General features: G+C 34.3%; 1 protein-coding gene across 2 annotated transcripts in view; it reads right to left on the bottom strand.

Moving 5' to 3' along the window:
• Positions 1–5,626: 5,626 nt before the first annotated feature.
• Positions 5,627–25,027, bottom strand: part of LOC114329240 (glucose dehydrogenase [FAD, quinone]-like) — a 33,950-nt gene continuing 14,549 nt past the window's right edge. Inside the window, exons 4-8 of one of the 2 annotated variants that reach the window (XM_028278285.2) lie at positions 22,196–22,482; positions 16,523–16,711; positions 15,212–15,694; positions 12,224–12,455; positions 5,627–5,811 (exon numbers count right to left, since the gene is read on the bottom strand). In XM_028278285.2, the coding sequence (XP_028134086.1) occupies positions 5,649–5,811; positions 12,224–12,455; positions 15,212–15,694; positions 16,523–16,711; positions 22,196–22,482 (1,354 nt within the window). In that variant the 3' untranslated portion in view covers positions 5,627–5,648. The remainder of the gene's footprint in view (positions 5,812–12,223; positions 12,456–15,211; positions 15,695–16,522; positions 16,712–22,195; positions 22,483–25,027) is intronic. The other variant, XM_028278286.2, reaches the window with a different exon arrangement.

Raw genomic sequence — 25,027 nt, forward strand, 5'->3', positions numbered from 1 at the left:
ATACCGCACAAATCATGCACAATGGGAAACTCACAGAACCAATCAACATAGACAGTGGAGTCAGACAGGGGTGTATTCTATCTCCAACCTCATTTTTTTTTTCTTAATCGACTGGGTCATGAAGAAGGCAACGAAAAATAAAACAGGAATTAGATGGAATGCTTTCGGTCAGCTCGAAGATCTAGACTTTGCAGATGATATATGTCTGGTGTCCGAAAAAAGGCAACATATGCAGAAAAAAAACAGAAAATGTGACAAAAGAAGCAAGAAAAATAGGACTAGAGATTAACACAAGAAAAACCAAACTTATGAAGATAAATACGGAAAGAGAAATGGGTATATTCATTGAAGGAGAAGAAGTAGAAAATGTACAGAAGTTTTTCTATCTGGGAAGCATAATTGACGCTAGCGGTGGAATAGAAGAGGAAATTAATGGAAGGATAACTAAAGCCCAAAATGCGTTCCATATATATATATAGTGACTGTACACCCCGATATGGGGCTAAGTCGCGTAAGCTTTCTAGATCCTATTTCTTAGGGAGGATCAGTCCCTTTTGCTTATGTTATCTTCTTAACGATTTCTCTCCATTTTTTCCTATCTCTAGTTTTTCCCCGCCATTCTCTGACTCCTGCGTTTTTTAAGTCTTCTTCAACTTCTTGCAACCACTTTGATCTTGGTCTTCCTCTTTTCTTTCTTCCTCCTGGATTCCATTCTATCATAGCATATGTCACTGCTTCATCTCCTGCCCGCCAGATGTGACCTAACCATCTAACTCTGCATTGCTTTATTTTGGTCACGATATCTTCTTTTAGTACTTTCTTAATCTCTGCATTTGTTCGGCTTCGATATTCATTTTCCTCTGTTCTGATTGGTCCCAGTATGGTTCTCATGATCTTTCTCTCCACTATTCTTAAGTTTTCTTCATCTTTTTTAGTCATCGTCATTGTTTCTGCTGCGTATAATAATATTGGTCTAATTATGGTGTTATACATTCTCATCTTGGTTTTAATAGACAGTATTTTGCTTTTAAGTAGTGTTTTATTTGCAAAATAAGCTTTATTCGCTGCCAATATTTTTTCTTTTATTTCTGGTATTCTTTCACCCGTTTTGCTTATTGTCACTCCTAGGTATTTGAAATGTTCTACATCTTCAAACTCTGAATTTCCTATTTTGGTTTTTCCTTTTATTGCTGGTTTCCCTAGTCTTAATATTTTCGTCTTTTCTTCATTTAATGTGAGTCCCATTGTCTCCCCTTTCTCTTTTATTTCTTCTAGCATTTCTTTCATTATGTTTCTATTTTTTGCAATAATAACAATGTCGTCTGCATATGCAATTATTTGTCCACCTCTTGTTCTTAGGTTTCCTTTGTTTATATTTCGTAGTACATATTCTAAAGCTAGATTAAACAGTGTCGTGGATAAGGCATCCCCTTGTTTCACTCCTTTATTTATAATGAATTCATCTGTCTCGCCTCTTTGCGTCTTTATGCTAATTTTGGTAGTTCTCATTGTCATATTTATTAATTTTCTGAGTTTATATGGGATTTTTAATTTTTCCAGGGCAATCATTAGTTGTTTTCTCTTAATCGAATCAAATGCCTGTTTGAAATCGATGAATAGCATTTCTAATTGCAGTTTGTATTCATTTGCTTTTTCCATTATTTGTTTTATTGTGTGTATAGCATCTATTGTTGATCTTCCTTCTGTGAATCCACATTGGTACTGTCCCGCTCTCTTCTCCGTGATCTTTGACAATCTTTTTCTTATTATCGAAGTCAATATTTTATATGTTGTGCTTAGTAGTGTTATTCCTCTATAATTTTCACAAATTTGTTGGTCTCCCTTTTTATGTATTGTTATTACCTGCCCTATCTTCCAGTCCTCTGGCATCTTCTCTTCCTTCCATATATTTTTCAATAGTGATAGTATTTTTTCCTTCAGTTCCTTTTCTCCATATTTTATAAGTTCCATGTTAATTTCGTCTTTTCCTGGAGCTTTTCCATTTTTGCTCTTCTGTATTACTTCCTCGAGTTCATCTATTGTTGGCTCTTTTGAGACTGCAATGTGTATTTCGTCTGCTTCTTCGTCCACCGTTTCCTCTTCTTCGTACATTTCTTCTCCAGTGTATTCCTCCGTCAAGAGTTCTCTGTAGTGATCTGCCCATACCTGCCTATATTCATTGTCTTCTACAATGACTATTCCCTCTTTATTTTTTATTCCGTTTGTTTTACCTTTGTATTTTTTGGTTTGTTCTTTAATATTTTTATAGAAATGTTTCGTGTTTCTATTTGTTCTTTCCTGTTCTATTTCTTGCATCTTTTCATCTGCCCATCTTCTTTTATTTTGTCTTATAATTTTCTTAGCGTCCTTTCTTAATTTTTCATAACTTTCTCTGTCTTCCTCTTTATCCGTTCGCAGCCATTTAATTCTTGCTTGCACCTTTTGTGCTGTTAGTTCTTTACATTCGTTGTTATACCATTCGTTTTTTGTTTTCTTCTGGTGTTTGCCTACCTGCTTTTTTGCAGCTTCTTCTATTGACTTTTTGATCATGTCCCATTCTGATTTGATGTCCTCTGCTTTATATTTCTCTCTTATTTGCACTGTTACTTCTTCTTCATATTTTTTTCTAATATCTGCATTCTGCAATTTATTGACATTCCATTTTTTCTGTTGATTTTTCTGTTTAGTTTGGATTTTAACTTTTTGTCTTATGGTGGCTGCGACCATATAGTGGTCTGAATCCGCACACTCACCTCTGAAAGTTCTCACGTCCTTCATTGAAGATTGTTTTCTTTTGTTTATTAGTATGTGATCAATTTGGCTATACGTTTTCTGATCAGGTGACCTCCATGTTACTTTATGCATTTTAGGGTGTTCAAATTTTGTTGAGCTTATTATCATGTTTGTTCTTGTTGCTAGGTTACATAGTCTTAGACCATTATCATTAGTGTTTTTGTGTACGGTGTGTTTTCCTGCAATTTGCTGTAAAAAATCTTCTTTTCCAATCTGGGCATTGAGGTCTCCTAGTATAATTATAACATCTTCTTTGGGTATTTTTTCCATCTCTTCTTCTATCTTATCATAAAAATTGTCTTTATCGTCTGTGTTGCTTGTTTCTGTAGGTGCGTATAGGTTTAATAGTGATATATTGAATGGTTTATTATTTATTCTTACATACGCAATTCTTTCACATATCGGTTTAAAGTTTATGACTTTTTCTCTTAGCTGTCCTAGAATCATGAATCCCACTCCTTTTTGTCCTTGCTTCTTTCCTCCTGAGTATAATAGTGTAAAGTCTTGTTTATCAATCTGTCCTTGTCCCTCCCACCGTATCTCTTGCAGTGCTGCAATATCTATTTTATACTTTGCTAGTTCTTTGCTTATTTCTAGCATTTTTCCTGGTGCCAACATCGTTCTTATATTCCATGTGCTTATTTTCAGTTCTTTATGTTTTTTATTTTTTTGTTTTCGTCTTGTATTTTTGTTTCCTTGTCTGCTCTTATTTATTTCTTTTTTGTGATACATCAATTTATCTGCACTCATTTCCTTTTTATTTGCCTCGTCCGTCGCCAAATAAGTATTGTCTTTTATTCTCTCATCAGTTGCTAGTTTTTTGAAACGTTTTGAAAAACCTCATCCAACTGATTCTTGTTCTTATTCCATTTCCTCTCCCGTCCATCTATTATCAATTTGTTGTGCTTAATTTGGACGCGTTTTCCTTTCTTTATTTCATCATTTGCTATTTTGACTATTTCTTTTTGTATTTGTAATTCCTCTTTCGTTAAATCATTGTTTATATATATTCTTTCTTCTTTTACTTCTTTAAGTTTTCTTTTATTTTCCATTACTTTTATTTTTTCCTCTTTGTTTGGCAATCTGACTAAACATGTTTTGTTTCCTAATTTCACAGCTTCTTCTATCTTTATATTAATATCTAGTTCTTTTTTCATAAAGTTCTCCATTGTTTCTTTTAGTAATCTTCTATCTCCCGTATCTATTGTCATTCCCTGTACTATAACATTATTTTCTTTTCTTGCTCTATCGAGTCTTTCAAGGCGCACTTTTACATCTTCCAGTTCCTTTTTCATATGTTCATTTTCTCTTCGCACTTCACCATTCTCTTGTCTTAATTCTTCTAATTCAATTCGGAGTTCCCTCATTTCTTCTCTGTATTGCCTTTGCTCCTCTTTAATTTCTTTTACGTGAATTTTCAGATCTTGTGTCTCTTACAGAATTATCAAAATGTTCTATGAAAACTATACCGCACAAATCATGCACAATGGGAAACTCACAGAACCAATCAACATAGACAGTGGAGTCAGACAGGGGTGTATTCTATCTCCAACCTCATTTTTTTTCTTAATCGACTGGGTCATGAAGAAGGCAACGAAAAATAAAACAGGAATTAGATGGAATGCTTTCGGTCAGCTCGAAGATCTAGACTTTGCAGATGATATATGTCTGGTGTCCGAAAAAAGGCAACATATGCAGAAAAAAAAAACAGAAAATGTGACAAAAGAAGCAAGAAAAATAGGACTAGAGATTAACACAAGAAAAACCAAACTTATGAAGATAAATACGGAAAGAGAAATGGGTATATTCATTGAAGGAGAAGAAGTAGAAAATGTACAGAAGTTTTTCTATCTGGGAAGCATAATTGACGCTAGCGGTGGAATAGAAGAGGAAATTAATGGAAGGATAACTAAAGCCCAAAATGCGTTCCATATGCTGAAGAAAACATGGGAGTCCAATAAATTAACAACCAAAACCAAAATCAGGATATTTAATACAAATGTAAAGAGCATTTTGCTATATGCAGCAGAAACTTGGAAAATAGAGAAAAAGATTATACAAAAGGTTCAAACATTTGTAAATAGATGCCTTATACTAATATTGCAAATATATTGGCCAAATCGGATAAGTAACAAGGAACTTTGGAGAGAAACTAATCAAGAGCCGATAGCCAAAACGATAAATAGACGCAAATGGAAGTCTATTGGACACACATTAAGGACAAATGAAGATGATATAACCAAACAAGCCCTGGATTACCAACCAACTGAAAAAAGAAAACAAGGCAGACCAATGACATCCTGGAAAAGAAATATTACCAGAGAGCTAGAAGACAATGGGTTAACATGGAAAGAAGTGAAAGCCCTGGCCAGAAACAGAGATGAATGGAGGGGGACCGTAGAGGCCCTATGTTCCAAATGGAATCAAGAGGAGTAAAGTAAAAGTAAAGTAAGTAATATGTTTATATGAGATTGAGCCACAATTGTTAGTGTAATGAGAATTAGATTTGAAAATCCTGGAAAAATTCTCATAACCTCATCTTTTTAGGTTATTTAGACTTTAGGTTAGACTATTTTTGTGTTGGTTTGTTTGTGTAATCTGTATCGCAGATATGATTGTTAAAAAAAATCAAATTTAAAATTAAAATTAAATTCCATTATCAAATTATATTTAAATTTAACAATAATCTATTTAATAGCATTATTATATAACAATAATTTGTTTATTCAAATTAAAAATATGATTTTTTGTTCAGTTGTGTTGTATGTTGCTTGACAAATCACACCTTTCTGAATAGTTGGGATTACTATATTAATATGAGAAATACTACATGTTCTTTTAAGTAGATTTTATTTTTATGGTATTTCATATGGATGCGGTTTGTATACTGAGTGAAAATCCTTGTCCCACTTCTCCTGTAGAATCTCCCCCATCTGGAATCCAATCATTGCATCTGTCGCTATAGTGTTTCCTATAGGTATATTATTCATGGCACTGCTATCTGCTACTCTAAGGCATCTAGTACAAAAGTATCAATAAATATTTTAGAATAACGTAATGAGCATGTTTTGGGAAACATTGTGTACATTAGTGTACAAAATTAATATATTATTAATAATTATATGTAGAACTTTTACTCGATAAGATGAAATACTAGACAAGATACTAGATAAAAATACATGAAGCAATGCAATACTAACAACTAATATATTTAATGAAGTGAACATTGTAATGAAAAGTGATGAAAATGAACATTGTTAAAAGAGCATTCCATAATCAGCTATTGTCTATTAATAAATCCTATATATACAGGGTGTAACGAAAATATAGGTCATAAATTAAATCACATATTATGGGACCAAAAATAGTTCGAATGAACCTAACTTACCTTAGTACAAATATGCGCATAAAAAAGTTACAGCCCTTTGAAGTTATAAAATGAAAATCGATTTTTTTGAATATATCGAAAACTATTAGAGATTTTTTATTGAAAATGGACATGTGGCATTCTTATGGCAAGAACATCTTAAAAAAGAATTATAGTGAAATTTGTGCACCCTATTAAAATTGTATAAGGGTTTTGTTCCCTTAAACCCCCCCAAACTTTTGTGTACGTTCCAATTAAATTATTATTGTGGTACCATTAGTTAAATTCAATATTTTTAAAACTTTTTTTGCCTCTTAGTATTTTTTCGATAAGGCAGTTTTTATCGAGTTGCGGCTTCTTTTTTAATATGTTAACATAAAAATTTTATGGGGGTTTTGTTCCTTTAAACCCCCCAAATGTTTGTGTACGTTCCAATTAAACTATTACTGCGGTACCATTAGTTAAACACATTGTTTTTAAAACTTTTTTGCCTTTTTGTATTTTTTCGATAAGGCACCTTGTATCAAGATGTGGTTTCTTTTTTCAAAATTCTCTTCTTGGTTCAAAATATACCTAAAAATGTAAATCATAAATAAATTTTCATATTATTACCAAGTCTCCATAATCGTACTTAGCCATATACAAATATGTGGTGGATTTGACAAATATTCAAAATATCTCGATAAAAGCTGATTTTTCGAAAAAGTACTAAGAGACAAAAAAGTTTTTAAAACATTGTGTTTAACTAATGGTACTACAATAATAAATAAATTGGAACGTACACAAAAGTTTGGGGGGTCTAAAGGAACAAAACGCCCATAAAATTTTTATGGGGTGTCCAAATTTCACTATATTTATTTCTTACGATACTACTACCATAAGAATACCATATGCCTATTTTCAATAAAAGATCTCTAATAGTTTTCGATATATTGGAAAAAATCGATTTTCATTTTGTAACTTCAAAGGGCTGTAACTTTTTTTATGTGCACATTTGTACTAAGGTAAATTAGGTTCAATCGAATTATTTTTGGTCCCAGAATAGGTGATTAAATTTAGACCTGCATTTTTGTTACACCCTGTATATAAAGGGTTGTCTACAGCTAATGCGGTTTCCCTTCCGTCAGCCAGGACTTCCATTTTTTTCGATCTTCCCAGTCTCCGTCTTCCAATCTTTTCTTAGACATGGCTTCGTCGACTTAATTTTTCCAAGATCTTCTCGGTCGTCCTCTTCTTCTCGTTCCTCTTGGGCTCCATTCTAAGTTTATTATCTTTATTCTCCAATAAATCCTACTACTAGTAAATTATACACGTAAAATGGAAACATGTAAGAAAAGTTATATCCTGATACAGATACCTTATGAATACAAACAAAAAGTCTATATTGCTCGTAGGTGAGTGTAACTATTTCTGAGGCTGACTGATGTGGGGTAGATTTCTATATAAACAGAACACCAGAAAGTATTGTCGAGGTAATCTCTAGAATAGCATTTGGCATACGAGCGGGTAGCAGAGCTGTTGTAGGCCTAGGCTTTGTACTCACCACCGTTTCTGCTAGATATTGGTATTAGTCAGGGTAAAATTTTCGTATTTATATAGAAAGTCCTAAGAAGATTACATGGAAGAATAAAAGAGCAAGGTCTGCAGTGCAGCAGTTTTGAGTTGTAACTATAGAAGTTTCAGGGAACCTGGCATTGTAAAATTCATTAAGGTATCCCGCCTTATGTGGATAGGGCATGTAATCAAGTGAGAGGAAGGTGTAACAGTCAGAAAAGTTTTGGACCGAAGACGGCCGATTGGACCACGAGCCAGAGAAAGACCGAGACAAAATTTGAAAGAAGAAAAATGTTCGAATTTACATCACATTCACTTTTTTTTAAATATTCGCACTTTGTTTAATATACAAGACAGTATTCAACAGTTTTAAGAAAAAATCTCAGTTATAGATCGAGATCTATATTTATATTTCAAAATTAAGATATTTTTTTAGTTATCTTCATTTATAACTTAATAAATATGATAAAAAGGTTATAGCGGAATAAAATGGTAGAATCTGTACTCGGTGGAATTCTGATTCGGAATCGGAAACGTTTTGGGAATGACAATTCCATCATCAGTGCTGCTGCTTACAAGGCATACATGGTTGAGCCACCAAAAATATTTGTGTGAAAGCCCTTTAAATGGTGTAAGGTTGATATAATATAAAGTGAGTTATCAATCGAAGTAGCACAGAAAACGACAATAAATATCGTCTCCATACCACCAGATTGACAACTGGTGGAATACTTTCTTTGGTTACACCTCCTGAGATTTTTAAAATTTATAAATCATACAGGATGCCGAGGAAATTAAGATGAGAGAATTTTAAATAATTCACAACTCATCTGCTCAGCGTGATAAAAGCTCCAACAAGAAAGATTCCTTAATACTCAAATAAAGGAGTAAATTAATTAAAAATGTATAAACATTCTCAATTTCTTTGCAACACGAAAATGCAGCAGCTGCATAATACTATGGTCAAATCTGAGAGTGCAGGAAGAGTCTATATCGGTTTCGGGGGTTGTTTCCCCCTCATCAGTAGTCCCATATCCTCCTCCAGGAAGGAAGGAAACCGGTATGGACTCTTCCTGTACTCTCAGATTTGACCATAGTATTATGCAGCTGCTGCATTTTCGTGTTGCAAAGAAATTGAGAATGTTTATACATTTTTAATTCATTTACTCTTTTGTTTGAGTATTAAGGAATCTTTCTTGTTGGAGCTTTTACCACGCTGAGCAGATGAGTTGTGAATTATTTAAAATTCTCTCATCTTAATTTCCTCGGCATCCTGTATGATTTATAAATTTTGAAAATCTCAGGAGGTGTAACCAAAGAAAGTATTCCACCAGTTGTCAATCTGGTGGTATGGAGACGATATTTATTGTCGTTTTCTGTGCTACTTCGATTGATAACTTACTTTGTTTTTCGGTAGATGGCCCTAGTTCATCCGTGACATTTCATTCTTTGCAATTCGGAAAGGGTCAAAGTGTGGTACGTGGAAGAATCTGAGAGAGAAGGATATAGGACTACTGATGAGTGGGAAACAACCCCCGAAACCGGTATAGACTCTTGCTGCACTCTCAGATTTGACCATAGTATTATGCAGCTGCTGCATTTTCGTGTTGCAAAGAAGTTGAGAATGTTTATACAGTGTTTGATATAATATATTGTTTTAGATAATATATTTGAACTTATACTTGATTTCACATCATGGCAACGCAGTACACCTAACTATATGGGTTGCTGGACCTGAGGGATACCTCTCTAAATGGACTCTAGATAGCAACTGAACTGCTACGACAACTGATTAGTTGCTACCTAGAGTCCATTTAGAGAGGTTTCCCTCAGGGTCAGCAACCCACATAGTTAGGAGTACTACCTTGCCATGATTTAAAATCAAGTATAAGTTGACACATCACATACTATTACTACAAAAATGTAACAATATCTTAATATAATTAATATCTTTACAGCAGTTAAAGGTTTCCACTCAGATCTTTTTAGTGGCTCAACCATGTATACTAGTGTTGCCCAAATGCAAGACCAAGACTAGATTTAGACAGTCTTGGTCTTGGTCTTGCGCCAGTACACCTGGTCTTTGTATTGCCCTCCCGGTCTTGGTCTTGGTCTTGCAGCAATAGTCTTGCAAGTCTCGCAGTTGCCCATTAGCCTATTGCATATCTTCGAACAACGTAACAAAGAGGTATATTTTAAGCTTGAATATCATAGCCATAGTAAAGACTAGCCAAATTAATATATATCGAAACAACTGACACCGGGTGGGGTTTGAACCCACGATCTAACTGATCCCTGCCTATGTTCTAATTAACTAAAGTTAAAACTACCTCTTAAAACCCACAAAATTTCATTTGCATATCTCAACCGGTTGTAGAGCAATAAATAAATCGTCAGTTTGTGAGAAAAATTTCAACCGCCCCTATTTGGTAAACAAAGCATTTATAAAGTAACTGTTTATGAAGCAAACTGTCATTATTTTTTCGTGCAGAATTACTCATTAAAGTTTGCCAGACATATTTAAAAACATTCTGTATTGATGAAAACATGGCTAGTTAAAAAAGTACCTAACTTTTGCATTATCCAAAGTGAATAAAAAAAAAACATAATGTTAAGAAAATATGAGGCTATCCTGCTATAGTTGTGCTTTAATTTCAGTATGCTATTGCATGCTAGAATAATAAGTTAGTATAATGCTACAATATTCCACAGAGTGAGAAAAAACACAGTTTGATTGGTACACCCGGTATAAACTGACAATAATTGACCTGTCTAGCAACAATATCTATTATTACTGCGATATTTATAAAGAATAAGACAAAATATTAAAAAAAATCACTTAAATTGGACAACAGCTTTAGGAAATTTGAGACATTAAAAATGACCGCGTTAATTTCTTGGAGAAGTGATCGTTAAAATAATATTTCAGTATTATGTTAACACGATATCCGACATTATCTCTATACTTTTGTCTGGTATATGATACAAATAATAGCCGCGCTGTTTCGGTAGAATTTTGTTTAGCCGAGTAACCTCATAACACAGGACAACATCAGTATACATTATTATAGTAAGACTATTATGTATTGTTTCTGCTGACTGTGCAAACGAAACAATACATAATAATCTTACTATAATAATGTATACGTATACTGAAAAGATTTCTGGTTAGATTTCTAGAAAACTAATAATGAAAAAAAAATATTTATGTAAATTTGTATATGTAAGTGCTAAGGTGACATATTTTTAAACAGTTTGGATACGATATTCGATATTACTGTATGTAGGTCTGGATCCCGTGTATGAAAAAAGTTGATTAATAGCAAGCTGAAAATTTGTTAATAGCTTAAGGGTGTCTAGTCGGACAAACTTTGATACACGGGAACACTGGAACAGGGGAAGTTTTAATTGTGGAACAGGTTAAAAATTTGTAACGGTCAGACCACGAAAACGTCACATGTATTTTGTCCGACAGAACTTCCAATTGATTTGTTACCCTTTCATTAAAATCTCATGCAAAAATGAGACTGCTATTTATCACCTGTCATAATTCCTGTCATTTGACATATTCTACGTGTTCCACTCATAATTCCCATTTGGTGACAAATAGCAGTCTGATTTTTGCATAAGAGTTTAATGAAAGGGTAACAAATCAATTGGAAGTTCTGTCGGACAAAATGCATGTGACGTTTTCGTGGTGTGACCGTTCCAAATTTTTAACCTGTTCCACAATTAAAACTTCCCCTGTTCCAGTGTTCCTATATATCAAAGTTTGTCCGACTAGACACCCTTAAGCTATTAACAAATTTTCAGCTTGCTATTAATCAACTTTTTTTTCATACGCGGGATCCAAACCTAGTAGGCGTCGCAACGCAGGAATGTTGTGTTATATGAATATGATTAGAAGACGACTATTCTCAAAACCAGGACAATTAATTTCAGAGCAAAGAAGTCAGCTGCTGAGAAAGATTTTACTAAAAAATTTTCTTTTTACATTATAATAATGACCTCTGAGTACATGTCGAATGTGTCTAGTGTTCTTTTAATAGATATTTTGATTTGCTATGTATGTTTGTGGCATTGTTCGTAAAGTCCAATTTTCAAAATTGATGTAACAATTTTTTTTTGTTTCTCATAGAGTATCTAAGAATATAGCCGAACTTATATAATTCCTAAAACGACCCTCAGTTCTAACTGCAAGACGCAAGAGTCTCGCAGACTTAGTCTTGTTCTTGCTTAAGTCTTGCACGGTAAGTCTTGGTCTCGGTCTTGCTAAAATTAGGCGGTCTTGGTCTTGGTCTCGCGAAAACGCAAGAACAAGATCAAGACTGCAAGACCAAGACCGATTTTGGGTAACACTAATGTATACCTTGTAAGCAGCACTGACGATGGAATTGTCATTCTGAAAACGTTCTGTGATGTAGCCCGAAAGGATATTTTTAATAAATATACATTGTATAAAGGATTTTTAATAAATGTTTACTTGATTAAGACTTAAGAAAGCACTACCTCACTCCATGTACTTCCAAATCTTCTTTAACAACAGCTGTATCGTCACATTCAGGTCCCATAAAAGTGCTACTTGTAACATCATTATTAGGATAAGCCATATTTTGAATGTAGCATTTGACGTATGCAGGTGTACAAAACCTATAGTTTCTACAGTTTGGAATGTTTAGGTCCAAAAATTCTGCCTGTTCTTCTTTCATTGAGTCGGTCAAATTTGTCACGAAATCAAAACCTAATAAGATAAGGTAACATTATATAGTTTGAATCAATACAAAAGAACTACAATGATACCTTAGTATACATCTGTGCTTAATACGTCCCATATACAGTGGAACCCCGTTAACTCGGATTAATCGGGACCGCGGCCGATCCGGGTTATCGAAAATTCGGGTTAGCCGGAGAAAATTGTAAAAATTATTAAAATATGGTATGCTTACAGATAAACTCCGTTATAATTGGCACACAGACACTTGTAAACCACGTTCGCGTTCCACACATACAAAGCGTCGTCGAGAGTCTCATTTTTAGCTTTCTTAGCTTTGCACCGATTGACCAAACTGTCTTTTGTTATCATTTTGAAACAAAAACAACATTTTAAGTTTTATTGCCATTCACGCAAACACAAAATCTGAATATATTTACGAACGATTACAGAACGGAACGAACAATGCGACTTTAATACACACAATACCGTCTCAATCGCAACGAACTTATATTATTTAATAAGAGTGAAGACTAAGACCATTGTTTGAAAAATAATTTTTTAATAGTCTTTTCTAAACAATGCTAGACAGTTTCAAGTAAATAAAGGATACTACAGATGCCTGTTGGTTTCGATAACACGACAGTGAACGTTGTCTGCCATGAATCATTTTTACTGAGGTATATTATGTATCAAATTACACAAATACGCATTATCTCTCATTGTATAATGTGTTTGACATTGAAAATTGAAACGAATGAACTACATAGGAATTCGCTAAAGCGACAAATTTTTACGAAGAAAGTTTATTAGGATAAATAAAATTAGCCTGAAAAATATAAGATATTAGTATTCGAACAATATGTTTATAAGGAAAGATAAAAGAAAATATTTCAAGATGTTGAAAAGAAATTGGAAAATCCAGCATAAAGGACATACATGTAATGTTTGTCTGATAAAAATCGGTCCGAGTTAGCCGGACTTCCGGGTTATCGGGGGCCGACTTATCGGGGTTCCACTGTACATATAGAGAGTAATCAATGATCACTCTGTATATGTATATGGGACTACTAAAATTAGAACTAACTGATCTAATAATTAAATATGGCAATTAAATGGGATAGTATAGGGGGATTCCTTGAGCCCTGTGTAAGAACGAAAAAGGATACGAAATGGGATAAAAACAACTTAAGAGCGTAGGCGCAAATTTCGGGCCAATACTTTTTAAACGCATTCGCTTTTTTTCGAATCCTGAAAAAACTAAAGAATATTTTTGAAAAATTTAAACGCAGAATGAAAGATTACATTACTACCGAGGGCAGAATGTGTCTTAAAATAAACAAAAAGTTTCTTTTGAATGTGATATTTAAAGTTAAAAATTAGGCTTAATTGTCTCTTCTTTTTCGTTGTTTTCTCCCCTGTAACTCATTAAAATAAACATTATAGACGTTTTCAGGGACTGTCAGCTCTCGGTAATAATGTAATTTTTCATTCTGCGTTTAAATTTTTCAAAAATATTTATTGGTTTTCTCAGGATTAGAAAAATATAAATGCATTTAAAAAGCATTGGCCCGAAATTTTGCGCCTACGCTCTTAAAATAATCTGCTAAGCAGACGACGTTATACTAATTCCTCAAAGTAAAGATGATGATTATCAATTTAATATAACCGCCAGAAATATAACATTCATTTTCAGTAAATTGGTGCTGGAACGCTGGAGGCGCGTCAGATAATAGAAAAATGTTGTAGCTTTAATATCTAGACATCACAATATGTAGCCACGGAAAGCCCGAAACAGAAATGAAAGATCAAGTGAATAGAGCAAAAGGAGCAGGATGCCTAAATGAGACAATAGGAGAAATAAAAATATTGAGAGAGAAATGAAAGGCAGAACTTACAAAACAGTTATCAGACCAATAAATGATATACGCGGCAGAAACACGATCTGACACAGACAAAACAAAAATAATGTTAGAAACGGCAGAAATGAAAACCGTTAGAAAAGTTTATGGTAAGACATGGGATGGGGCTAGACGTACAGATATACGACGGAGATGCAAAGTGGAGAGCATCAAGGATTGGATAAGAAAGAGAAGAGTAGAATGGAACGATCATATAAAATCATAGAGTATAATCAAATAGAGTAGTAAAGATCGTATTCCCAATATGGGTACTATCAGTGGGAACACCACGAAAACGATGGGACGACAATTATTTACAGTAGTCACATTGGAAAGCACAGAGTCATGTCTACACAAAAATAAGAAGAAGAAGAACAAGAAGAAGGATTGTAAGTAATGAGTGATTTGTTTTAGAAATAAACGAAGATTTTTATTTTCGGGATATGGTGAACAATTTGAAGGCATCTAAAGGTATAGAAAGTGCTTCGATTATGATTTGGGAAAATAAAATAAACAAGATTTTGACGTTACGTATAGTTATAGTTACGAACTGTCCATATTACGAAGTGTCGCCGTTACGAAATGACGGCGTTACGAATTGTCCATTACCATTTGTGAGGTTACGAACTGTCGCATTACGAGATGTGTTATCACGTAAAAAATACAAAGTGACAAAATATAATGGAGAATCAAAGCCCAACTGACCATTGAGGATTATAAATACAACTACTAAAACTAGAAGAGAGTTACTCTCGCAATCATTTACTCATCTATAACATACATTTACACTATATTTATAAAAATGAAATCGGCTCCAGAGCGTAGCTCGTGCTCGGCTGCTTATGTAGTAGGGTTATTTTTCAATTTTTTTTTTGGATATATTACCTGACAGAAGTACATTGTAATCTTCATTAGCAGGATCAGACATAAATTTCGGAATAATTGTCGGGTTTCCCATATGATACGTATCGTTTAGATACAGCTCTCCTCTTGATTTAGGATGAAGAAGCTTCACAAGGAATACAATAATAGCCCTTTCTTTGTTGTGCTTCACCAAAGACTGTATAATTTTTGGATCGTATTTGATACTATCTATCCAAGGCTCTAAATATCTGTCGTTGATTTTGAAGAACTGGTGACTGATGGCAACTGTTGGTACATAGGCTTTTTCTAAGTTTGGAGCTACATAGGCAGTAAATTCGTTGAGATTTGTCTGGCTGAAATTACCATACCTGTAGAGGATATAATTGAAGGTATCTCTGACAAGGTCGTCTTCTGTAGAAAATTCTCGATTGCATGTACTGCAGCAGGGATCCAAGGCAACGTATAAGGGTACTACCAAATGAAAGTGAAGATTCTTTCCTACATCTGAAAATCATATACAATATGTAAACACGTCGATGAAGATGTAAGAAAGCAAATGACAAAGACGAAAAAAATGGCAAACTATTTTACTGACGCTAGATTGAATACTAGGGGCATGACCATAAAAGAATAAATAATATATGTTAAAAAAATAAATAGAAAAACAGTGCCTTCAGGTCAAAAGCAAACTAAAAAAATACGCAAAAATCTATGAATTTCACACCAGAAGACAAACAAAAAAATAAGATATATGAAAGAGACATTATATAACTTACAGTTATAAGAAAGTTTTCAAGCCTTATACAAAATCCAAAAGATAATTGGAGATTATGATAACCCTACGAACTAAAGAATGTGTTTTTAGCTACTAAAAATAAAATAAGTAGCATTAGAGCACGATGGATAAAAAGATAGAAGCAAATGGTGTATGAATAGAAAAAAATAGGAATACTGTTATTTAAACATCTGACAATTACGGTTATCATGGGAAAGACCAGCATCCTTTGAACCTTTAGAGGTATTCTTGTGTTGCAGGTACTCGTCATGCCCGTATACAGGGTTTAGTTAGAAAATTATTATAATAGATAGTCATAATAATCATAGTCATACTGAGTAAAATATACGTTAAATAACAAGAAAAATATCGACATCTTTAAAAACAAAAATGATGAGGAGCCAAGAAATGAAAAAGGCAAAAAATAAATATACAAGACAGAAAACTGTGAATAATGATGTAACGAATGACATTAATGACTATAAAATAGTGATACAAAAAAACACGATTGATCGATTCCATGCAAAATGAACCATAATAAATATATCAATACTTACTTTTAATATCTACATATGGTTTGATACCCTTTGATTCTAAATAATCTTTAGGTCCGATGCCACTAAGTAACAATATTTTAGCATTATTTATAGCACCTGCAGTTAAAATAACTTCTTTTTTTGCTTTGATGAATAGATGTTCGCCTCTGATTGAAACATTAACACCAATTGCTCGTTTGTCAACAGGTTCTAGAATAGAGCCAGTTTTAATGTGTTTGATTAAAATATCCTTGAACTTGGGGTTTCTTTAAACCATTTATATGAACCTTACAGAAAAATATTAAAGTAAATGTCAGTTACAGAAGTACGAACAATAATGAAGTCTTAAACTGGGAACTATAATGATGGTGGATAAGGTACCCTTTTCTAGTCGAAACTCTAGTCAAAAAGACGATCGAATATAATAGTTATATTTTTGTTGATTTTCACAAACATTTGACACAGTGGAAACAGTCGTAATCTTAAAAGCAGAATGGACCACAGGTATCTGAATATCATTCGAAATCTATACGAAGACTGTAAACCTTCATTGCATGACAGAAGATAAAATTTGGCAGAGGAGTGCGACAGGGAGATACTTTGTCGCCAAAACTATTTATAATATAATACTCAACATCTGTCATTTTTAAAACAAAAAATGGCCACACCTGATTGATTTCTTAGCATAATTTATTTAATTAGAAGGCTACAAAAGAAAATAGTGTAATATCGAAACGAATTACAAACAATAAGAATTACAAGTGAACTTGAACAAAATTGTCTAATATCGGGTATTTTGCCCTAAAACATCAATAACCGTTTCATACGATTTGGAAAGGAAAGAAAGAATTTTGAATAAAAACATGAGGAATACATTCATATTCTTCACGAAGCATGTTTTGAAGTTCTGCAAGACTTTCTGGCTGACCTGGTTGAATTCTAACCCTTCGATGAAGTTCATCCCAAAGATGTTGTGGATGATATTCAGATCAGAGCTGCAGGCTGGCCATTCTAGAGTATTAATTCCTACTTTCCCTAAGTAATTTGTCACGATTTTTGCAGCATGCGGCCCTAGTATTAATTCCTACTTTCTCCAAGTAATTTGTCATGATTTTTGCAGCATGCGGCCCTAGTATTAATTCCTACTTTCTCCAAGTAATTTGTCACGATTTTTGCAGCATGCGGCCCTGCATTACCATGCCTAAAGACGAAATTGTCCCCAATAAATGGACCAAATGGAACTACTGCTTCTGTCAAAACATCCTCTATATACCGACGACCATTCAGGGGTCCATTGATGAAAATAAGTTCAGTTCAAGCTTCAAATATGATTCCAGCCTAAACCATGACACCACCACCGCCAAACTTTTTTCTCTGGGACATACAACCTTGGGCATATCTTTCATTTCTCCATCTTCACACCCTCTCTCGGCCATCGCCAAATTTCAAACAGAAACGCGATTCATCAGTAAAGAGCATTGGGCTTCAATGGCCCTTTTAAGTGTCGCCCTTGGGCGCCCTTTTAAGTGTCTGCTATAAGACCTTTGAGAGGATAATCTACGCGAGACTTTTACACTCTGTAAGCGAAAATATTCCCGTAGAACAAGCTGGATTTATGCCAGGAAGGAACTGCAGTGATCAAGTTCTTTCTCTAACCACATTTATTGAAAATGGCTTCCAAAAGAAAATCAAAACGGCAGTAGCATTCATTGATCTGACTTGTGCTTACGACACGGTTTGGAAAGAAGGACTACTACTAAAATTGTACCAGATGGTACCATGCCAATCATTTAATAAGCTAATAAATCAAATGCAGTGTGACAGATTATTCCAAGTTAGCGTTAATGGGAAAACTAGTAAATAAAGAAGTTTACAGAATGGGTTACCCCAAGGATCGGTTCTATCGCCGCTCCTGTTTAACATTTACACCTCAGACGCTCCCACTACAATCTCACGCAAGTTTATTTATGCAGATGACATGGCTTTAGGCATACAAGAAAGAAACATCGAGAACGCCCAAGCTATCCTAGAAAGCGACTTACATACTGTTAACACATATTTTAAAAAATGGGGCCTTCAGCCAAATCCCACAAAAACAGAAGTTACTGCCTTCCATCTAAATAACCGGGAAGTAAACTACAGACTAAACATAGAAGGCGAAGGGGTTACCCTAAAACATAATCCAAATCCAAAATATCTCGGTGTAACACTGGATCGTACTCTAACTTTCAAGGAACACTTATATAAAACTGCAGCTAAAGTAAAAACTCGCAATAATATCATTCACAAGCTTGCAAACACCTCTTGGGGAGCCAATGCAGACACAATCAGGACAAGCGCTCTTACATTAGTCTATTCAACAGCCGAATATTGTGCTCCAGTCTGGCTAAATAGTCACCATACTAACGTCCTAGACACACAACTAAATCAGACAATGAGGTATATTACGGGGACCATAAAAAGCACACCAACTCAGTGGCTTCCAGTTCTAAGCAACATTGCACCAACCAAAACACGACGGTTAGCTGCCCTTAAATCACAATACCAGAAATGTCAAAAGAATCCCTCATTGCCAATAAATACCGACATAGATCAGTTAAACCAGGGCCAATTGCGGCTGAGATCTCGAAACCCGCCAACAAGAACAGCAAAAAATCTTCCAAACAATTTCACAATCGATGAGCATTGGATAAGCGAATGGAACGAAGAAGTGAACAATGCACACCTAATAGGAAATCCCACAGTCAAACTCAACGGTTTCTCTCTTCCGCGCCGAGAATGGTGTAATCTGAACCGAATCATGGCAGGTCATGGAGTGTGCAATAAATCACTTAACCAATGGGGCATCGCAGACAGCCCGCTATGTGACAAATGCAATGCTGCTGAACAAACAGTCCACCACATTACACAAGAATGTCCAGCCACACGATTCGAAGGAAGCTTAATCGAAATCCACGAACTAACTCCTGAGGCATTGGAACGGCTCCACAGTAGCAATATCCGCCTTTAATGTTTTCATTTATATTCTTACAATCTATTGTATGTTTTAGCAATGTGTAAAGTTCATACGAATATATATATATATATATATATATATATATATATATATATATATATATATATATATATATTGGGCTTCAATACTGCATATCCCAGTGTTGTCTGGGTTGTAATTCAGGAACAACAGCCAGCCTTCTTGCCATTAGTCCTCTTTCACTGAAGCGTCTTCTAAGCATTCTCTCACTTACATTCAAATTTGGAAACTCCTGCACACGGTTTATTGCAGCAATTACAGTGGAATGACAATTTCTTAAAAGTTCCAGCAAAATAAAACGATCATCTCTTTGCAAGGAAACTCTTCTACGACCAGAACCAGGACGATGTGAGTATGTACTATTTTCTATGAAGCGATGGAAAGCTCTCCGTACTGTAGTTCTTGTAATATCTAAAGTTTCGGATACATAAATTTGGCTTCCTCCGTCTTGTAGCAATTTCTGTCGAGCAACATCTACTGTATGTAGATAACACCATATCTTAATTATTCACTTAGTCGAAATCCACGTTTGAAAAGTTAAATTACTGTTTAATTAATTGTTTTCAGCTGAGAAGATAGACAGCGACTACAAGAAACAAAACAACATAAACGTCAAAACTAAGTCACAAACTGTCAAAATCAAGCATACATACAATAAATATTTAAATTGAGACGCAATATGAAACAGTGCATAAAACATCCAATGATTTTTTATTTTCGGAAATTTATAGGGTGGCCACTTTTTTTGCCGGTCAGTATATTAGAAAGCAAAAATGGAGATGGGTGGTACATGCTGCAAACATAAAAGACGACTGGTGGACAAAAAATTGTTTGAGTGGAGACCATGGGCAGATAAGCAAAGACGGGGAAGACCACCAACGCGATGGGTCGACGCTCACAAAAGATTTGTGACAAATTGGATAGCAGAGGCGCAGAATAGAAATATAATCAACATTTATAAAAAGGACATGGAGGTATCTGGAGGAAGCATATGTTCCACAATCGACACATCAGTGCTGATTGATGATGTATAGCTGATGATGATAATGATGATGATGCAGATGATAATGTATAATGTTTGAGGATTAATATAATAGCTAATTCTGCTAGTTTATTCGCTCAGAATGTTGTCCTGATTTGTGAATAGTGCAGTACAACACGTAATATTAAAAACTCAAAGGCGCGTTAATTAACTAGAAACGTAACTTAATGTAACTGTAATTTCCTACATATTAGTGATACATTTTTAAGAGTGAACCCTGGTAAAAGACGTAAACATTACAAACGTCACATCTTTCATATTTTATTTTTAAATAATTATTTTACTCTATTTTCTTTAACATTTCATTAATAATTATCTTCTACTCGTTTTAATTTGCTTCTTCGTTAAAAACTTGTTTGGCGCCCTCTTTTATTATCCTCTATTTCCTATATCTATTTTCATCTAAAATCTAAATCATCATACGGAACGTACCCCGTATATCCTTACTCTCTAGATATCTGTCTTTCAATATGGAACATGCCTGCTTCTTCATACGTACTTGGTCGTCATTTCAAATGTCGTTTTCAATGACAGTGACAGTTCATCCCTACCCCCTGACACAAACTGAAAATGGAAGGGAAGAATTAATTTATTTAAAGCCATGAAATTCGAATATTAGATTTATTTTCCATCAACTTTAATATTCTCTTGGGGTGAGTTTTTCAGACCTAGCTTGTTATAATAATTTCTTACTAGTCATTTTTTCCTATACCTAACCTTCCATGTCTACGAGCACATGGTCAGTTTTAAATACCTATTCCTTTCTAATTTTCATATATGCACGTGTAAATAAAATTTTAACTAGTAGTATCAATCTTAATTCCATTTAATTTATTCTTGTCATCTGCTACGCTTTCGATTATTTCTTAAAAGAATGGCAGACTTGGCACACTGTGGTTTTCACTCCTTGATGTTTGATATGTGTTTTTATCTTATAGTTTTTGGGAATAAATCAACCTTTCTCCCTTCAGGAGCCTCAAGCCGTCAACATCACCGGTGATGCTACTTATAAGGCGAAGACAACATGACATCTAGATAGACTGCAACGACTACCATCTCTAGCTGCAGGGGCCTAGGGTCGAACATCTGCGCAGGTCTACAAGAAGTCTACAGCAGTATCATTCCACATCAAGAAGTTACCATCGAACCAGATAACAAAAGTCATAAGTATAATCCAGAAATTCTTAGTTTTTGGCAAGAATTTGAATATATTTGTTAATGCATTTAATAAGTCACATTTTTATTATATATGTATGAACAATAAACATGATTAGTTAAAAATACTGTTTTGTTTGCTATCATTCTAAATTTTCAGAGTTCATATCTAAGATTAGGACAAGACGAACACACGCCCTGAGAGACTGAGCTAGGCTGGGGTGAACGATAGCTATCTTAGTTAGTTGAGATATCATTTTCGGATGGTATTTCAATTAGCTGGGGTAGTCTATTGTATCTTTCGTTTCACGTTAATTAACTAGAAACGTAACTTAATGTAACTGTAGTTTCCTACATATTAGTGATACATTTCTAAGAGTGAACCCTGGAAAAAGACGTAAAATATAAAGACAAGAATAGAGAAAAAAAATGATTAAAGCACAATGAAAGTTTATATACACACCTGCAAGCCCAACAGCAAAAACTTCCGAATTCTTGGAAAAATAAAAGTTCGGACGGTTCTTTATGGGCGTTAAAAAATTTCTTGCCATGTTAAACCTTTCTCCACGATACCTCGTAACCAGATGCTCTTCGAAACCGATGTTACGGCTAGGGAGCATCCGACTGTAGCCAAGGGACTCATATGTCATGGTGAGCAACTCTTTTGGCGCATCTGTGAAGTTGGCATACTCCAACTGGATAAGGCCTTCATGGCCATAAAAGTCGTCAGGTTCTTGATATTTCTCTAGTCTTGTGAATCAAATTATTAAAATATAAGAATAAGAAATCGTAAATAGGAAGAATACATATAACGCATCAAAATGTCATTGATATAAGAAAGTTAATACAAAGTTAATACAAAGAAAGTGAATACAAATAAGCCACAGGGCAAAGGGATAGGGTTTTAGCGTTAGTAAATTTATTTAATAGAAACCTACAGTATAGTCTTCCAGAATTTGGAAATAAAATGGAGAGTGATAGATACGGGATGCAGCCAGAAAGCAGTTTCTTAACGAAAAGTCTTGGATTTAAATTATTGTTTATTATTTTTATTTCAATTATTCTAATTGTATAAAAGTAGTAACCTTTGCATCTGAGGTTTTCGTCTTCCTCGTATTACGAGATATGTCGCTGTTTTGCTATATAATAGCTGCATAATAGCTATATGGAGATGGTGGTCCAACTCTGAATCAAATGAAAACAAAAACTGCCTTTATCTTTTTCATCTTTACTCAGATTTGAGTACCTGAAACTGTCTTTCGGTCCTTTTCCTAGACGAAAAAGAGGTAAATACGTGGCCTAAGTGTCCTTTATTTGCTTTCTTCTATATTCGTCGTCTCTTGTGCTTATATATGTTACAGTTCAAGTTGATTCTCAGTTAGAGTTGACTCCAACTAGTTGGAGTCAACTCCAACTGAAACGAGCAGTAAAAGTTGATTTTAAAAATTTAATTCAACTTTTACTAGTTGGAGTTGACTCTTACTGGATCGATTCAGTAAATGTTGATTATACGAGAATCTCAAGTGCATTTTTGATGAGTGTGCGTTTCTTTGTTTTGGCCGTTTCAACTACTTATTAGTATAGTCTGTAACGTCGCCCCCGTTAGGTAAATTATTCTGATTCGATTTTTTGCACAAACTTACTCAAAGAAATATGTACATCCGTATAACAATCCTTATAACAAATACACAGGGTGTCACACGGTACCGCGGTCGAAAAATTGTTTAACCAATTTTTGTTAACCAAATTCACAAAAATAATTTTTATCTACTATATCTCATATTATGTAAAGCAGCGGTTCTCAATCTGTGGTACATGTACCACTGGTGGTACATATAATTATTTGCGGTGGTACACAAAACACACAAAAACTTAAAATAGTAGTACATAGTAAATCTTGATTATACAATCTAAAAATATAGAAATACAATAAAATAAACTTTAGATGGTACATGACTCATAAAGATTGAGAACCGCTGATGTAAAGGTTTTATTGTGTGAAAATTGTAAATATAGATAGCAGTACATGAAGGGTTTAAAGTGTGTCTGAAGTAACAATGTATTTTAAATGGGTTTTACTTTTTCGCACTGTTTTTTAGCACAATGTCATATAATTAAACATCCTTAACTTTCGCCTTCGGGAGGAAATCAGACACGCCCTTGCAACGGCAACTGAAATGCTCACAAAACAGCGACCACGGAAGCAAAGATGGATGACAGAGAAAATATTGGATTTAATGGATGAAAGAAGAAAATGAATATTACCATCCTTGGATTATAAGCTTTCATTTGACACATCCTTTGTCATATAGGAAAAGAAATGAAAGGCAGAATTTACAAATCAGTCATCAGACCAATAATGACATACGCGGCAGAAACACAACCCGACACAGAGAGGACAAAAGGATTGCTCGAAACAGCCGAGATGAAAACCCTTCGAAAAATCGATAGTAAGACTCTATGGGACAGAGCTAGAAGTACAGATATACGACGGAGATGCAAGGTGGATAACATTAATAACTGGGTAAGAAACAGAAGAATAGAATAGAATGTAGTCAGGACAGCGAGAGACGGTTCCCCAATAGGAGGACGTTCAGTGGGAAGACCACGAAAACGATGGAACCACAACTTACTAGAGGCACATTGAAAAAACAGACAAAGTAATGTCTATACAAAAAGAAGAAGAAGAATATTTGTCATTCTACCTGTTATAATGACGGAGGAGTTATATTCGCAGACGGACGGATAGACAGCCTAGGTTAAATTTGTCACCTTTAGTACCATCCTTGGATATTAATCTTTCCTTTGACACCTCATTTGTCATTCTACCTGTTATAATTAACGAGGAGTTATACTCGCTGTCGGACAGATGGTACTAGGCAGTACCGTGGTCGAAAAATTGTTTAATAGTTATTTATGTTTAATAGTTAATTGTTTAAAAAGTCAGTAAAGTGGCTCTTTATCGAATGAGTCTGATATTACGAGCAGAGGAAGCGAAGCGAGCAACAGACGCGTTCGATAAAGAGTATTGAGGTGGTGAGTACAAAATTGTATCGTCAATCATAAAAAACATTAACACTTACTTACAACTTTGAGGAAATTTTTTTAATTTTAGACGAAATAAAAAATTCGTATGACAGTAATGACAGATGACTTTTGCACGATGGCCGGTTTTGATGTTTAATCGATAGTTATCAATATTGTATACCTACCTAATTACTAAATCTGTAAAGTTTTGATTTATTTTGTATGAATATAATTGCGAAACACTACAGAATTTTACTTTTTGACATAA

Source organism: Diabrotica virgifera, chromosome 3 (assembly GCF_917563875.1).
Source record: "Diabrotica virgifera virgifera chromosome 3, PGI_DIABVI_V3a".
Lineage (NCBI taxonomy): Eukaryota > Metazoa > Arthropoda > Insecta > Coleoptera > Chrysomelidae > Diabrotica > Diabrotica virgifera.